Source organism: Emys orbicularis, chromosome 1, assembly GCF_028017835.1.
Source record: "Emys orbicularis isolate rEmyOrb1 chromosome 1, rEmyOrb1.hap1, whole genome shotgun sequence".
NCBI classification, from domain to species: Eukaryota; Metazoa; Chordata; order Testudines; family Emydidae; genus Emys; species Emys orbicularis.
In genome coordinates, this window is record NC_088683.1 from 29,934,464 (window position 1) to 29,950,746 (window position 16,283).

The 16,283-nt window shown below is 43.7% G+C and overlaps 1 protein-coding gene across 1 annotated transcript in view; it reads right to left on the reverse strand.

Annotated features, from left to right (window-relative positions):
* Positions 1-16,283, reverse strand: part of ATXN7L1 (ataxin 7 like 1) — a 128,864-nt gene that overhangs the window by 30,837 nt on the left and 81,744 nt on the right. The window contains exon 3 of the mRNA XM_065397602.1: positions 4,074-4,357. Within this exon, the coding sequence (XP_065253674.1) occupies positions 4,074-4,357 (284 nt within the window). The remainder of the gene's footprint in view (positions 1-4,073; positions 4,358-16,283) is intronic.

Genomic DNA, 16,283 nt, shown 5'->3' on the forward strand with positions numbered 1-16,283 from the left:
TAAGCTGAATTTTGAACTTAAGCTGCTCAAAATTTTCATGTTTTCTTAAACCATTCTTTCCATTGGTATCTTAAACTGTTTTCTGGTAGAACACAATTCCCTGCATTTGTTCACTGGAATCATAAATTAGATCCTAGTAAATGAAACGTTAGGTTAAAAAAGATAAATGAGTCATTTATGCTAAATACTTTCAGCTCTGTTGAATTCTGGTATGGTCAACTGCAAAATCTTAGGACAAAAGTTTTCCTGTGTGCCACATTTAACTAATTAAGAAAGAAGACACCACACTAAATGCTTTAGCGCAATGGCACTGTTCCATATCCTCCCCCCCCCCCTTAGAAAACACACCTTGCACTGTTTTGGAGTCAAGCCATTCTAACAGAACCATAATACTAACTGCCAAATGTGAGAAAAATAAAAAAAATAAACCGATATTCAGTCTACAAAAACCTGGGTTATACTTTAAACTCAATTACAAATAATAGCATTCATCTTTATAAGTTATTGTATAACTAATCAGTGGTGTCACAACACGCATTTGGGAAACAGAATCAATTAACTTTCTATCAAGCGCACAGCCTAATCTGGATAGCACTGCCAATAGCAAAATTAGACTTTCAATTCACACAAGAAATTTCCTGCCCAAATCTCAGCATGCTGCCAATGGATGAATAGGCCCTGTGCAGCTTCTGATGCAGTAAACCTGATTCAGTTACTTTTGCTGGAAAATCTAACTCAGACATTTTGTTTTCCTTCATTCAGAACAAAAATGTATTCTGCTTTTGGCAGCAAATTCTCTGCCCAGAGTCCTGCAACTGGCTTGGCTCAGCTCTGGGGAAAAATCCTCCCCCCCCGGCTGTAAAGCAGTGGGCACTTTGTAATTGCTACTGCATCCTTGAGCTACAGTTTCTTCCATGATGCTTATCCTCTTGCTCCATTGGTGGATCTGCAAAGTGACAGATCAACAGGCCCACATTCTGCCTTCATAACCACAGATCCAAGGCTGTGCAGGTCATGACCACAGCTTGTGCAGCTTCCCCAAATCCTACCTCCTCCTCCCCATTAAGAGAAACCAGACCCCAGTTTTGCTCTCTGTGTGTGTATGTGCACATGTGCAGCCCTCTTCATTCCTCTTCACTTGTTGCGGAAGAGGAAATGAGAGACACGATTTACCTAGCATCAGTGTCTCTCCCCTAAATCTGTGCAGTATTTAGGGTTACCATACGTCCTCTTTTTCCCGGACATGTCCGGCTTTTCGGCACTCAAACCCCCGTCCGGGGGGAATTGCCAAAAAGCCGAACATGTCCGGGAAAATGGCGGCTCTGCTCCTCCCCTGACTCTTCGGCTCTGTTTAAGAGCTGAGCCGCCCGAGCGCTATGGGCTTCAGGCAGCCCCCTTGCCTCCGGACCCCAGCCGCTGGCCGGGCACTTCCCCTCCCGGGCTCCAGCGGCGCAGGGTCCGGAGGCACGGGGGCTGCCCGAAGCCGGTAGCGCTGGGGCAGCTTGGCTCTTAAACAGAGCTGAAGAGTCAGGGGAGGAACAGAGCCTCCAGCCGCGGCGGCTCTGCTCCTCCCCGACTCTGTTTAAGAGCCGAGCGCTACGGGCTTTGGGCAGCCCCCATACCTCCGGACCCTGCGCCGCCGGAGCCCGGGAGGGGAAGTGCCCGGCTGGGGGCGCAGGGTCCGGAGGCACGGGGGCTGCCCGAAGCCGGTAGCGCTCGGGCAGCCCGGCTCTTAAACAGAGCCGAAGAGTCAGGGGAGGAGCAGAGCCTCCAGCCGCGGCTGCTCTGCTCCTCCCCGACTCTTCGGCTCTGTTTAAGAGCCGAGCTGCCCGAGCGCTATGGGCTTCAGGCAGCCCCCTTGCCTCCGGACCCCAGCCACCGGCCGGGCACTTCCCCTCCCGGGCTCCGGCGGCTGGGGTCCGGAGGCAAGGGGGCTGCCCGAAGCCGGTAGCGCTCGGGCAGCCCGGCTCTTAAACAGAGCCGGGCTGCCTGAGCGCTACCGGCTTCGGGCAGCCCCCATGCCTCCGGACCCTGCGCCGCCGGAGCCCGGGAGGGGAAGTGCCCGGCTGGGGGCACAGGGTCCGGAGGCAAGGGGGCTGCCCGAAGCCCAAGCGCTACCGGCTTCACGGTTTGCCGGGCAGCCTCCAGACCCTGCGCCCCCGGCTGGGCGCTTCCCCTCCCGGGCTCCAGCTGCGCTGGGCACGCGCCAGCCGGGGGCGCAGGTTCTGGGGGCTGTCCGGCAAACCGTGAAGCCGGTAGCGCTCGGGCAGCCCTTTCCCCGTGGCTGGGAGTGGGAGGGAGGAGGGGGCGGAGTTAGGGCGGGGAAGGGGCGGAGTTGGGGCGGGGCTGGGGTGGGGAAATGGGCGGGGACAGGGCCCGTGGAGGGTCCTCTTTTTTTATTTAATAGATATGGTAACCCTAGCAGTATTTCCTGATATTTAAGAAAAAATAAAAGCTTTAAAATTATTTTACAATGTGATAGGGTGAAGTCCCATCAGATTAGGGTGATGTTTGTATCATACTGCCTTCTTACCAAAATTAAAAACAGAATGTTGTACAGAGCACATACTCTTATGTTTTTGTCCCTTTTAAAGGTATAACAATGCAAAATTGTAACCGTTTCCAGAGAGTAAGATTAGCCACTGCATTGCACAGCTACACAACTAACACACTGGATCCACATAACAGTACCCCTGAAAAGCCCATTCATTAGTACAGGCATGATGTTTAACATGAAAGACACTTACTGATGGCACATCCAATGGACATCTTGCAAGTGGCAGAAGTTACGTTTCTCAGTTGAACTAACCACATGTACATAATAAGAGTCCAGAAATGTCACCGTGAGTCATTCTGAAGCCTAAAACGTCTATTGAGTCAGTGCAAAGCGATGGAAGCAGCTAGAAACATGGCTGAGAGCTTCTTTTGTTCAGATTATCACCAGGGTGAATCATCACTGGGTTTTGCAGTCTGTTACTGTCCAGTTTTTAAGTTCTCAGCCATTCTGACTTTACAAATTATACCCGTGCAGCGTACAACTAGAGAAGGCATGTATCTATGCCATGTCAAGAGTCCCAGACCATTGTGATACCAGAAATAACTCAACCAATTACCACTCTTACTCTATAGCTAATTTGCATGCACATTTTCATTGGCTGAATGAGGGAGACTGCATAGATTATGTGGCCCAACTGCCACACCCATGCGCCCAACTGCCACTTGCACAAATCAACACCACTCACACAACACAACCAGCACACACAACTATCTCAAACTCACACAGCCTCTTGCCAGAGCATACACCCATTTTCCACCCACTCAAATCCACACACCTCTCCCAGAACAACACAACCCACACATAAATTAACACAATCACTCACACAACGACAAAACCAGCACACACAATAACCCCACTCTGAAGGCCTACAATGTCTGTTGAGTCAGTGTGAAGTGATGGAAACAGCTACAAGCAAGGTAGAGACCTTTTTCTGTTTAGAATATCACCAGGTTCAATCATCACTGTGATTCACAGTCTGTTACTGTCCAATATTTAAGTTCTCAGACATTTTTGGCTTTTTTACACACAACTTTATGAATTATAGCCATCTGGCAGCATGGGCCTTCAACTACAAGATATACATTAATGCCTCAAATCTCAAGTATTCAATTGGAGTGACTTGAGAACAATACTAAATCTTGGTAAGTTGATCATTACTACACTGGTCTGCAGCAAATTTGTTCAATATGACTAAAAATAAATTAAAAAGGGAGAGCCTGTTGCCCTTTTATTTTACTGCATTTATTCTCTAGATAGTCTACACTTTATCTGCTGGCCAATTGAGGACAAATAAGTTAACCTCCCAGATTAATTCTAAGCCAAAATGAACTTGTATTTTGTAAAGGAAATATTTTATCCATATGGCAAGGGCTTGCAGGCTAACTATTCATATTAAAAACAGCATCTTACAGTAAAACATAGCTACAGCATATTACAATATATTACTCCTCAGCTACAAAAATTATTAATGAAGAATGATGGACTATCTCAAAAGGCGCACTACAACATCACTCACCTGAAAGTCTTTTGTAAGGCTTGTTACTGCTTTTAGTGCCGTTTTGGTGTTTCTTGTCTATTGAAGGAGCTAGAATTCCTTTGCCGTTCAGAATCTTTTCTGGTGATGGTGGCACTGACTTAGATGTCAAAGAAGATTTAACCAAAGTTGGAGCAGGTATGGTGGATGAAGAGGCTGAGGAGGAGGTGATGGTGGTAGTGGTTGTAGAATTCATTTTAACATTGGCACCATCTGCCTTCACTAGGTTAGGAATTTTCTCTAGACTGACTACAGGAACAGGAACACTGAAAAACCAAAGAAAGAGTCTTCAAGTTGTATTTTCTGTACCACAGGATTTACAGTTTGACTTACTTCTACATTTTATTATGAATTAGACACAGTTATATAAGAACTTCTGAATTAAGTCACATAATATCCTGGGACCAGACTAAAAATGAGATACTTTGCAAACATGTAATATTTCGTTCAATCAGGTATTTACATAAACGGCCATTTTTCAAAGCATGGAAGTTTTGAGAACCAATTATATGGGTCAAGGTATGTATTTTTCCTTTTTACGATCCATTTTCCCCACTATTTATAATTCCTCTTTGGAATCTTGAAATTTAAAATTAGTCTTTTTATATAAAGATTTTATTCCTCCAATAATAGGCGCACACTTTTTTTTCCTGTATAGTGTTCATCATGATTGTGTGCTTTGCTATTGGCAGTATTAACATTAATTAATAAATATCCATAAAACATTCTCTTGCTTAGAAGAGTCCCAAAAGGTTATATGCATTTTGGGGATTAGAGGGAAAGAAGTCACATTTTGAACCTGGCAACTTTAACAGTCTCCCTTTAAATATACTACAAACCCTAATGAGTTTAGCAGCCCGTAAAATGTATTTTAATACAATTTTAAGAATTAATAAACAATTTGCTTAATTTTTCCTTTCTAGAATAAGTTCATCAATAATGAGCGCTATATAATTTGACTTTTTTAATAGTATATTTATGGCATTAACAAATTAACATTCTCAATTCAATAGCAAGAGGTGAGCAAGATTGGATTTATTTTAGTTTGATAAAGAAATTTATTTTAATCCTAAAATGCTTTGACTTTACTGGCTGACATGCAAATGAGCAGACATGTTGTGAAGACGCACACTTCTTTGTCCATCCAACATCCACCCTCTTATTGCCTGCCAGTTTCCTGCCTCCGGCTCAGGCCCTCCCAGGAAAACCAATCCTGATAGATAACATTCATGCTAAAGAGGCACAGAGCTTTAAGCCCAGGTCTTGTTAAAAGGCCATAATGAAAACATCTCCATTATTCCACTCCATCCCCCACCCTCTTTGAGGCATTGCTCTTGTCAGACAGGGTGTGATCAACTACTTTTTTAGCAAATACATATCCAGATGGCACGCAAATTCTCTGGTGATGCTCTCGGGCCATTATTCCACACTGAGGAAACAGACAGACTGTCCTTGAAATTCAAGAGCTGTTCCTAAATATGAATAGAAGGGGATATTTGTGTAGTAGACCAAATCTTCACCAGTAAGTACAAGTGTCACCTCTGCTGCTTTCTCAGCTTCTGCTTGCTTGGCTAAGAACATAAGAATGGCCATACAGGGTCAGACCAACAGTCCACCTAGCCCAGTACCCTCTCTTTCAACAGTGGCTGGTTCCAGAAGAGAACAGGGCAATTTATTGAGTGATCCATACCCTGTCATCCACTCCCACCTTCCGGCAGTCAGAGGTGTAGGGACAGCCAGAGTATGGGGTTGCGTATCTGACCAGCTTTGGCTAATAGCTATTGACGGACCTGTCCTACATGATCTTATCTAATTCTTTTTTGAACCCTGTTATACTTTTGGCCTTCACAACATCCCCTGGCAACAAGTTCCACAGGTTGACTGTGCATTGTGTAAAGAATTACTTTCTTATGTTTGTTTTAAACCGGCTGCCTATTAATTTCATTGGATGACTCTTGGTTTGTGTGTTATGTGAAGGGGTAAATAACATTTCCTTATTCACTTTCTCTACACCATTCACATCTGTGTCATATCCCCCTCAGTTGTCTCTTTCCCAAGATGAACAGCCCCAGCTTTTTAAGCTCTCCTCACATGGAAGCTGTTCCATACCCCTAATCTTTTTTGCTGCCCTTCTCCGTATTGTCTCCAATTCTAATGCATCTTTTCTGAGAAGTGGCAACCAGAACTGCACGCAGTATTCAAGGTGTGGTCATACCATGGATTTATATAGTGGCATTATGGTATTTTCTGTCTTATTATCTATCCCTTTCCTAATAGTTCCTAACGTTTTGTTAGCTTTTTTGACTGCTGCTGCACATTGAGCTGATGTTTTCTGAGAACTAACTTGATACCACTCAAGAAAAAGATCTTGGAGTCAACAGCTAATTTAGACCCCATCATTTTGTAAGTATAGTTGGGATTATATTTTCCAATGTGCATTAATTTGCCTTTATCAACACTGAATTTCATCTGCCATTTTCTTGCCCAGTCACCCAGTTTTGTGAACTCCTTTTGTTAACTCTTTGCAGTCAGTTTTGGACTTAACTATCTTGAATAATTTTGTATCATCTGCAAACTTTGCCACTTCACTGTTTGCCTCTTTTTCTGGATCATTTATGAATATGTTCATCAGCACTGGTCCCACTGCAGATCCTTGGGGAACCCTGCTATTTACCTCTCTCCACTGTGAAAACTGACTGTCTATTCCTACCCTTTGTTTTCTACCTTGTAAACATCAGAGGACCTTCTCTCCTATACCATGACTGCTTACTTTGCTTAAGAGCCAGGGGTGTGGGGACCTTGTCAAAGGCTTTCTGAAAATCAAAGTACACTATATCCACTGGATCACCCATGTCCATATACTTTTTGACCCCCTCAACGAATTCTAATAGATTGGTGAGGCATAATTTCCCTTTAGAAAAGCCATGTTGACTCTTCCACAAGATGCTGTGTTCATCTATACGTCTGATAATTCTGTTCTTTGCTGTGGTTTCAACCAATTTGCCTGATATTGAAGTTAGGCTTACTGGCCTCTAATTGCCAGGATTGCCTCTGGAGACTTTTAAAAAAACAACAGCATCACATTAGTTATCCAATAATGGGTGCTAAAGACTGAGCTAGCCTCTAATTTTAACCCCCAGGATAACCTAGAGCACCAGGCCATCCTGGACACAGATACTTCTGATGAGTCAGAGTATAAGAAGTTGTTTAGTCTAATCATTGGCTTACAGACCTTTAAACGGTGTGCATACTATAGATAAAAAGAAAATGCATTAACTGGATGGGTACAGCACAAAGTTTCCCCTTATCACAATTTTATTAAATGTTTCTTTTGAAGCACCAATCAAGTTTATTAACTAAGGACATTATCACTGCAAACATTTTAAGAGAGCAGAGAATGTTTACAATTGTGCTGATTCTCAAAAATTGTATATTGTTAACCATGCATCTCCTACTGAATCAAGATAGAAACTGAAATATGCTAACATAATATGTCTGTTAAGTGGAGGGTTTTTTTTTGCCAGGAGCATAAGTTGCCAGTGCTCTGAGATGTGCAATGGCTACCTCCTGACTTTGAGTGGAGTTCAAGATATTGGATTTTTTATACAAAGCACCAAGTGACTTAGAACTTACCTGTTTGAGAAACTGCCTCTTCCCATGCTGCATTGCTGCAGCTGGCAGAGGTGCCAGGGCTGGAGTTCCCTTAGTTTGAAAGAGAAGGAGCTGCTGACAGGTATTCTGAGAGGGGCCCTGAACTTTGGAACCTTGGTCCAAAATAGCCCCAAAGTCTATTGATCTTCAGGGCATGATGCAAAACCTCTCTTTCTCCAGGCTTTTGAGGAAGGTGAGCGGAAAACTGGAATGTGTTACTGAAGGGCTGGGATCTGTGGCTGAAGCACATCCACCTTCCCTCTCCCTGGTTTTGAAGAGTTAGGAATTTTTGTATTATCAGTGTGATTGTAGGTTTTAACATGGTAAAAGTACCCAGAGGAGATTTGTATAAATCATATACATATCAAACCAAAAAAGAATTGTGTAGCATAGCAATATCCAGATCTGGTATTAATTAGATGCAACGGTCAAAGAGGGCCAAATTCTGTGGTGTAAAAAATGGTTTTGTAAGTTGGTCAGAAAACGGGCAAAACTGTAGCTTAACTTGTACCCACTCTGCATTCAACAGGTATGCGAAACCAGTATAAGTTACAAGGTGATTGCACCCAAAGCAACAGAAGGGTGTAAAATAAAGCATATATCCCTTATACCTGCATTTCCTACTATAGTCTCACTTCTACATTGACACAGAATTTGGCCCTCTGTGTGTATTCCCTTCCCCGACCCCCTGAATTCATTCAGTTAAAAGATAAGACACCATTTATATAAAAATGACTTCTTGGAGAAAAGCTATAGTCTTCTTACAGATGATTGAACTACAGTAATTTATGAACAGAGGAAATCATAGCCAATTCAACTCAGAGTCAAGTAGTTTTTATTATGTAAAAATAAAGCTGGGTAAGTTTTCAAGACACATTTTTATTTTTATACAGATAAATTTAAAAACACTGATAAGCAATAAAAAGGGGCAAAAGTGTCCCCCAAAATAGATTCTCTATTTTAGTATTAAAGATAATGGAGTAAATATGCTAAAACAAGAATAATGGCAGAGAACTTACTTGTTTTATATTTACTGCTAACTCCGAATTACAGAGTCTTGAATGCATATGGACCAATGAGCTAACTGACAAAGCCCAGGAGGGGTTACTGGCTTGGGTCAGTTTCAGACCACCAAATCAAACCAGAGAATAGGATGAGTTACTCCTTCAACACCTGTTGTCTGTAATGTGTGGAAAGAAAACTTGTGATGTTATGTGGGACTTTAATTTTGGAGACATGCTGGAGGTCTCATATAGCCAGAAGTAAAACATCATTAGAGTTTCTAAAAATTATACATAATTTTCTAACACTAAAGGTATTGCATTCAACACAATGCAATTATTTGGACCTCATTATGACAGATAATGATTAATCAATAACAGAGCGGGAAGCTGTTGGTTGCTTAGGGACCAGAAAACTTTAGTTTTTCTCCAAGAGATCACTGATATAAATGGTGTCTTATCTTTTCACTGAATGAATTGGGGGGGGGGGGGGGGAGAAGGAAGGGGGAAAGAAATACAACCATGACCCTGATTACATTCAGTATGGACAAACAAAGGAAAAATACCAACCAGTAATGTATACACTTGGTGCTTCAGAAAGGCTAATTTTCCAAAGCTGAGGAAAAATATGAATTAAATTGTTTGGGAGGAAAATTGTGAGTTCTTTAAGAAGAGTTTATTAGATGGCCAAAAAAGCCATGATTCCACAATCAAGGAAGAGGACAACTTTAGCTAAAAGTACATTCCTGGTTCAGTGGTAAAGTAAAAGCAGCAAATAGAAAAACAGCACCCCCCCCCCCAAAAACAACAATAACAGAACAAATTTTAAAAAGTGATTGATATAAATTCGAAGTTATGAAGTACAGAAAATCAATAAGGGAAACTAAAGACGTCAGGAAAAATCCATAGTTGGCAGGACTAAAGACAATAATAAGTTTTTGAAGTGTATTAATAATAAAAGAAGTCCCAACAAGGGTATAGACCCATTACTAGAATTGTTAATAATGATGCAGAAAAGACAGAAGTGTTTAATAAATATTTCTGTTCTGTATTTGGAAAGAAGCAGGATTATGTACTCTTATCACTGAGGATGAAGTACTAAGGAAGATGTAAAACAACATCTACTGGGAGTAAATATTTTTAAATCAGCATGCCCAGATACCTGGCATTCAAGAGTCCTAAAAGAGTTGGCTGAGGAGATCTCTGGCCCTTCTCATGTTAATTTTTAACATATCTTGAGATACTGGGGAAATGCCAGAAGACTGAAAGAGTGTTAATGTTGTGACAATGTTCAAAAAGGGTTAATATAGGTTGGCTAGCCCGAGCAAAATAATGGAAGAGCTGATATTGGACTCACCTGATAAAGAATTAAAGGATAGGAATATGATTAATGCCAGTCAACATAGTTTCATGGAAAAAAATTAATTACCTGTACTCTAACTGTTGTTTGAGATGTGGGTGCAGATGTGTAGTATTCCACTCAAAGTGTGCGTGTGCCCAGTGCATCACAATCTGAGAACTTTGCTTAGAAGTACCTGTCAGGGCGGCACTCATGTCTTTCAGTCCTTAGCCCCTCCCCTGCTATAAGGGCAACGCTGCCCTGACTCCCTTCAGTTCCTTCGCACCAGAATCCAAAGCTAACAATTCTGATGAGGAGGGGATGTTGGGTGAGTCGTAGAATCTATATCTGCACCCACATCTCAAAGGAAAACAGTTACAGTTCAGGTAAGTTACTGTTGTTTTTTTTCTTCGAGTAGTTGCAGACATGTATTCCACACTAAGGCCACTCACAAGCAGTAACTGAAGGAGGTGGGGCTAAAGAACAATTGCAAAACTGCCTTCCCAAGGTTTGCATCTGACCTTGATGCAGTCATCCTAGCATAATGCTTGGTAAAAATATGTACTGAAGACCAGGAAGCTGTTCTGCAAATGTCTAATATAGAACATCACCAGGAAGCTGTTTGGGCCCTTGTTGAATGAGCCACTGGTCTTGGAGGAGGTGTAGACTGAGCCACTCCATATGCTGCCATAATGCAGGAAGTAATCCATCTGGGAACTGTCTGCTTGGAAACCACCAGACCCTTCACACGATCCACATAAGAGACAAAGTCGAGACAACTGATGACTTGGAGGCAGACAATCCCTTTAAAAAAACAAATCTACATTTCAGCTAGTTAGAAAAAATTATGTGGAATGTCGATATCCTCGTTAAGCGGACCCTCAAGCAGCTGAGAGACAGACCTGATGACTTAAGAAGCAACAGATAATCCAAAACATCTTGAATGCATGCTTGTTTTGGCTGGATTCCCAGAGCTAGCAACCAAACAGAAAAACGCTTCCACTTGATGAACTATGTAGTTCTAGTAGAAAGCTTTCTGCTGTCAAGCAAGACTCAGTGCACCGCTTCCAAGCAATGTCCCTCCCCCTCATCTAACCATGTAGCATCCACGTCAAGAGATGCAGACTGCTCAGTGTGTCAGAAGGGGGGAGGGGAAAATATTTGAGATGTCAGAAAGGTCAAGAAGATCAGAGAACCAAGCTTGTCTTGGCCAAGCTGGTGATATGAGTATCAGTTTGGTATGATTCAACTTCAGTTTCAGGATAACCTGAAGAATTAAAGCATACATCAGCTCTGATCCCCAATTCAAATGGAAGGCACTGATTAAAGAGCCTAGACTGGGCCCCACTCGAGATCACAACTGACTGTTGTCTTTTGTTGCAAACAAGTCAATCGCTGCAATACTCCAGTCTCTGAAGATGGATCTCAATACGTTGTTCAAGGACCAATCATGATTCTAGGAGAAAACTCTGTTGAGGTGGTCGGCTAACTGATTCTGAACACTGGGTAAGTGAGCCGCTGTGGGGGTAATTTCCTCCTTGATGCACAGATGCCAAAATTGTATCACTTCCTGGCAAGGTGGGTTGGAACTAGCCCCTCCCTGCTTGTTCACATAATATATTTCAATACTATTGTCATTAAGAATATGAACCACTATACCCCTGATGTGAGACTGAAAGGCCAGGCATGCATTGTAAATAGTGCAAAGCTCCAGAAAACTGATACAAAGGAAAACTTCCAGTTTTGCCCACAGAACCAGAACTCGCAATGACCTAGATGTGCTCCCCAGCCCATTTTGGATATACCAGTAACTATAGTCCTGGCTGGAGAAGGGCGGACAAAGGGAACACCTTATAAACATTGAACTGATCTGTCCTCCACTGTAGGGAGTCCAGGATGTTTGGTGGTACTCACACTAAGCTGTCCTTCAACTGACAATCTGGGAGGTAGACTAGTTTCATCCAGCTTTGATGAGAACACAAATGCAATCTTGCGTGTTGGACTACCTAAATGCATGTTGCCACATGCCTTAGTGACCTCAGGGACACAAGGATTGTAGCTGATGGGTGATCATGAGACTGGAGGGATAGACATAGTTGGTGAATTGCCTGAAATCTCTCAATCAGCAGGAAAGCCCTCAAACTTGTATTGTCTAGTAGGGCCCCAATGAACTCTATTTTTTGAGTTGGTATTAGGTGTGACTTCCCTTTGTTCTAAATTAGACCCAGCTGATCAAAAAGAGAAAAGTGTGAACTGGCTGTGGCAGAGAACCTGGTCTTTGGACTTGCCCCTCAGTAACCAATCATCCAGATAAGGAAAGATGCAGAATCTCCGTATCGGATGTATTTGTTGAGACCATGGAGATCAAGGTTAGCTCTCACCCCTCCTTTGGACTTGGGGATCAGGAAGTAACGGAAGCAGAATTCCTTTCCCTGATGATGAACTCCCTCACTAAAAGCCCCCAGAGCACACAGAATTTGGACAGAAATAGGATGGTATAATCTGATCCCACAGTGCTTAGGATCACCTTGTCCATAGTTATTGTTTCCCAACTACTTTAGAAGCCTGTCCTTGAACTGTGGAGATGTGATCAATAAGTTCACCATTGGTATGCTGCTCTCGATACAAAAGTCGAATAGGCTGCTTGCCCGAAGGTAGTGGAGAAAGGGCTGGTTAATCAAATCTGGACCCAGACGGTCTTCTCTTCTGGTGATTTATGCCGCTTTCTAGTTTTGCCACCTAGCAGGCTAATACGACTGTCACAAGTATTGTGGTGGATGATATTGCTAGTGTTGTTGACTCTCATAACGATGTCTCTTTGTGGCCTCGTATAAACCCACAGTGACTGCAAAATAACATAAGAATCCTTAAAAGGATGCAATGTCTTGTCAGTTTTCTCAGAAAACAAAAACCAATCATCGAAAGGTACGTCCTCTGTGCTCTATTGGACCTCAGGAGCTATCTGAGTTCTGTAATCACTAGGTCCTTCTCTTTATTACAGAGGCAGCCATAAATCTGGATGAAGGATCTGCTGTCCAGTGCCAACTGCAACAACATTTTGGCCACCAAACGGCCTTCTGCAATGAATGCCTTAAACCAGGGGTCTCAAACTCAATTTACCTTAGGGTCAGTGCCAGTCCTCAAATCCTCCTAGCAGGCCAATAGTGTCACTGAAGATGGTGTTCAGAAAAGAAAACCTTTATATTGTATTTTTTATTTTGAATTTCTTAGAAATAATAAAACTGTCATACAACTTTATACAATTCTTCGCCTGCCAGAGAGTTTTTAGTGTTTGCCAGACACCTGGCAACGCTTCAGTTCTGTCAGTTTGTTGATGTTTGGCCTCAGTGACTGAGCAGTTGAAACCTTCAGGATTGCAGCAAGGTGTGCATCAGATAGTTGTGTTCAGTATTTTGACTTGTTTATATTCATTGTGGAAAAAAGTGATGCTGCCTCCATGGCTGATTCTGTCTGGCAACTAATGATGCTGCGGGGGAGGGGGGGGGAGGGGTTGGCGGGGCAGCGCACCTTCAGCAGACATTGCCTGCAGCATATCTGCATGCGTCTCTCCTACGCGGGCCGCAGTGGGGAGATTCTTGGGCAGCAGATGGCCCGCGGGCTGGGACTTTGAGACCCCTGCCTTAAACTCTTCCTTGGAGGATTCTCGCAACTTATCCATAAACTTGGGCATAGCATCCTAATTCACAAAATCATACTTAAATGATAATACCTGGTGTTTCTCAATGCACATTTGTAATTAAGAGGTTGAATAAACTTTTCTCCCCATCAAGACTAACCTCTTAGACTCTTTCTCTTTAGGTGCGGATTTATATCTCCTGTGTCATAATCTCTTGTTTGCCGCCATCACAACAAGAGAATTAGGAGCTGAATGTGAGGAAAAAATGCTCAAAACCCTGCCTGTGGACATAATACCTCTTATCACTATGCTTTGCTTTTAAAGACACTGGGATATTTCACAGAGATTTGCCAGACTCTAACATCACTTCATTTATAGGGAGAGTGACTCTGACAGGAGCAGAGGACTGAAGAATATTCACTAATGTATGGGTGTTCTCCTGAACAAACTCAGCTTGAATACCCAAGGTGGACACTATTTGTCTCAGGAGATCTTGATGTGATTTTAAAATCCTCTGGCACCAGAGAAGAATGATCTGGCACCGTAGCCTCATTTGGTGATGAGGAAGAAGAGGGAAGCGAGATCAATGGAATCTCCTGTGGCAATGCATGACTAATATAGGATCAATCTGCACCAACTCATAGGGAGTCACCTCAGTCTGTGGCTGCAGCACAGGTGGATCAGGAGGGACACTACCAGAGGAATGTGTGACCTCACCCTGGAACGAGTGGAAGACTGGGACCTCGTCGAATGAGGAACCTCCCAGGGATTTCCAAGGAGGCCACTGTCGATAGGGATACGGCACTGGTGGCCAGTAGGAGCTAGGCCAGGAACCTTTATCCCTGCGAGAGCAGTACCAATCTCTGTACCCAGGGTGATTCCCAGGAAGTCTCAACGACCTTCAAGAACGGTATGGCGAAAGAAAAGACTCCAAACTCAATCCTGAAGACCCTTCCAAGTAGTCTGATGGTAATGGAGGAGCTGCTCCAGGTGGATCCAGTAAACACCGCGTGTCATCCACAGCCCTAGACGCAGGTCTCATCGGCACCAACGATGGTACAATAGTTGGCACTGAGTACTGACAAAGGCATTGCACTCACTTTCATTACTGAACCTGGTACTTGTACAGAGGATGAAATTGATACCAGACCCGCAGATGTAGACTACTGCAATCACTATGCTGGCAATGCTCTTAGTACCAAGCAGGAAGCTGACTGCAACCCTGCCCCTTAGTACCAAGCAGGACGCTGACTGCAACCCCGTCCATAAGGCTGTATGGACGACAGTACCAACAAGTCTAGATCCAGTCCATGCAGTGCCGAGGACACCAAAGAAGCCGCCACCACAGTCAAATGTTCCTGGGTAAGTGGCGAATCAGGAACAGAAAAGCACAGCAAGTCCACTGATGCCTGATATGCTGCCAGTGCAGAAACCATCGGTGCCATCACCATTGTCATTGGTACCAGACTCAATGGACGCCCTCTGGACAGTACTGGGGTTGACGGTATGGCATCTATCTGATCTTGCCTCAGTATTGGAGAGCAAGTGGGTTGTCCAGCTCTATCCTGAGTACTGAAGACTCACATTGGTGGTCTGCACTCCTCCAAGACAGGGAGGAGGAATCTTGCTGAGCTCTGGAACAGCCTCAGTCCATTTTGTGGGTTCTTTTTCCTTAGAGGAACAGAGGCAGGGAACGATCTCCCTTCTTCGTGGGTGAGGAATCCAAATCTGGTTGTGAAGCCCCAGCCCGTAGCAGCTCAGACGGTCTCTGGGGGCCTGATGATCTGTGGCAGTCCCCAGAGAGCCTAAGTGGACCTCATGGCCTGCTCCATAAGGTGCTTCTTCAAGCACAAGTCTATAGCCACCTGAGTTCTCTTCGGTATGTCTAAACTGTGATAAAAAAAATTCATAGCACTGAGCCTAGGACCTCAGGCTAGCTGACTTGGGCTCACTGGAGTTGGGCTGAATGGCTATAAAATTGAAGTGTAGGGCTTTGAGACCCTCCTGCTTCGTGGGGTCTCAGAGCCTGAGCTGCAGCCCAAGCCTGAACATCTACACTGCAATTTTATAGCCCCATAACCTAAGTCCCATGAGCCCGAGTCAGCTGACCTGGGCCAGCAGCAGCTGTACCGCAGGTCTTTTATTGAACAACCTGCAGATGGAGCACCTTTCCTTAATGTGCCCTTCCATAAGGCACAATAAACATTGAGTGTGGGAGTCACCAGTAGAGGCAGCTACCCGACATGTCAAACAATGCTTAAAACCTGGTGAAGGCATCACATCAGGCAAAAACTCTACTTACTACATTAAATAAAATCTTAAGGTACTACTAAACTAACTATTTACATAAGAAAACCACAGAAACATTGTGATAGAGGAAAGTGAGGTGAAACACCACACTGAATGTGCCAACTCAACCTGCGGGCAGTGAGAAGGAATTAAGCAGGTAGCCATGGGAGGGGCTACAGGGCCTAAGGGTACAAGCGCCACCCCGAGGGGTATTGCTAAGGAAAGTTCTCCAACTGATGCGCTGGGCACATGCATACCCAAGTGGAATACATACC